This window comes from Frankliniella occidentalis, unplaced genomic scaffold (assembly GCF_000697945.3).
Source record: "Frankliniella occidentalis isolate FOCC.00 unplaced genomic scaffold, Focc_3.1 Scaffold212, whole genome shotgun sequence".
Taxonomy (NCBI): domain Eukaryota; kingdom Metazoa; phylum Arthropoda; class Insecta; order Thysanoptera; family Thripidae; genus Frankliniella; species Frankliniella occidentalis.
The window spans coordinates 92,501-93,916 of NW_026267338.1; the positions used below are offsets into that span (position 1 = coordinate 92,501).

The 1,416-nt window shown below is 57.1% G+C and overlaps 1 protein-coding gene across 2 annotated transcripts in view; it reads right to left on the minus strand.

Moving 5' to 3' along the window:
• LOC113203788 (transient receptor potential channel pyrexia-like) overlaps window positions 1–1,416 on the minus strand; it is a 34,148-nt gene that overhangs the window by 19,469 nt on the left and 13,263 nt on the right. Inside the window, exons 1-2 of one of the 2 annotated variants that reach the window (XM_052272589.1) lie at window positions 1,269–1,324; window positions 350–617 (exon numbers count right to left, since the gene is read on the minus strand). In XM_052272589.1, the coding sequence (XP_052128549.1) occupies window positions 350–617; window positions 1,269–1,309 (309 nt within the window). In that variant the 5' untranslated portion in view covers window positions 1,310–1,324. Of the gene's footprint in view, window positions 1–349; window positions 618–1,268; window positions 1,325–1,416 lie in introns of those variants that run through there. The other variant, XM_052272590.1, reaches the window with a different exon arrangement.

Below are 1,416 nucleotides of genomic sequence, written 5' to 3' on the forward strand. Positions count from 1 at the left end.
TTCCTCCCTCTACGTCACCCATTCAGCCCTTCCCCGCCCCTGTCCAATATTCCTGCTTCCCCTTCCCCCTCCCCCCGTTGGACAATACCACCCTTTTGCAGGCGACTGCTGCTGCAGCCGATGTGAAATAGGAAATGAAAACAAGGGTGTCTTTGTTTTAAAGTACCCATTAGCATCGGGCGCGCGCAAATACAAATAGTAAGGTAAAAAACGAAAGCACACAAAGAAACGCTGCCTCGTTGCGACAAGCTGACAACACATGAACACCTGCCACTGTTGTCCCCGTTGCCCCCCATTTCTCGCACAGATACAGAAGTGTATCGGTCTGCCTGTCCGTCTGTCTGCTGACCTGCAGCAGGAGGCGGACGCAGTCGCAGGAGCGCGACAGCTTGACGATGGCGCAGTGCAGCGGGGTGCGGCCGTTGTCGTCCTGGCTGTTGGGGTCGGCGCGGCGCGCCAGCAGCAGCTGGATGGTGGCGGCGGACTGCGCGTGCGCGGCCAGGTGCAGCGGTGTCTGGCGCCTCCAGTTGAGCGCCGAGGTGTCGGCGCCGGCCTCCAGCAGCAGCCGGGCGCACTCGGTGTTGCCGTCCTCGGCGGCAAGGTGCAGCGCCGTGGACCTGGGTGCCAAAGTGTATAGTATAAATGCTCTAATGAATTGCACATACAACTACTTGAGTGCGACTTCGTCAAGCAAAGCCCGAGTTTCGTCGGAGTTTATCAAAGTTCGGCCCGCTAGGCCATGCTCCTCCATCCCGGCAGGCGGGGGCCGGAGCGCCCTGGAGGTAGGCAGAGCCGCCGCGCGCAAGTGTCCCGCGGGTCTGCCTACCTCCCGGCGCGCACCGCTCCCGGAGCGAGGGTTGGAGTGCAGTTTGGAGCGGAGAGCTCAAGAGTCTCTCTCAAGTCAAGATGCACTCTAAGCTGTCGCGGGGAAGGGGGAGCGGGGTAGTGGCCTCGAGCAGGAGTGAGCACTCACGGGAAAGCCGACGCCCTCCCCCATGGCTTCTATGGAAATCTCATAATGCTATGACAAGTCGATGGATAAAGATGTGCACGAGAAAAATCCTGCTGTTCTAACCACAAGTAAACGTTTTCCTCCTGAAGTTTCAACCGAAATACTTTTGTTGAGAGGGATGTTCAAAACTTTGACTGTGCATGACAAAGAAGTCGCTGGGTTGAATTTCGAAACTGTAAATTTTATTTCGAAATGTTTCATTCTCTAAAGTTTAAGCTGCGCGAAACTTTCGCTTTGCTGTTAAAAATTGGCTCACCTACACTTTGCAGTGTAGCGGGTGTGGCATGTACGCTGCATGCCGGTGACGCTGTGTTTGCGAGACGAGGGCAGACAAAGAGCACCCGCTGCTGGCGCTCGTGGCTGCCGCCACCAAACGGTGGAATGACGCACACAAGCGCAGGCCC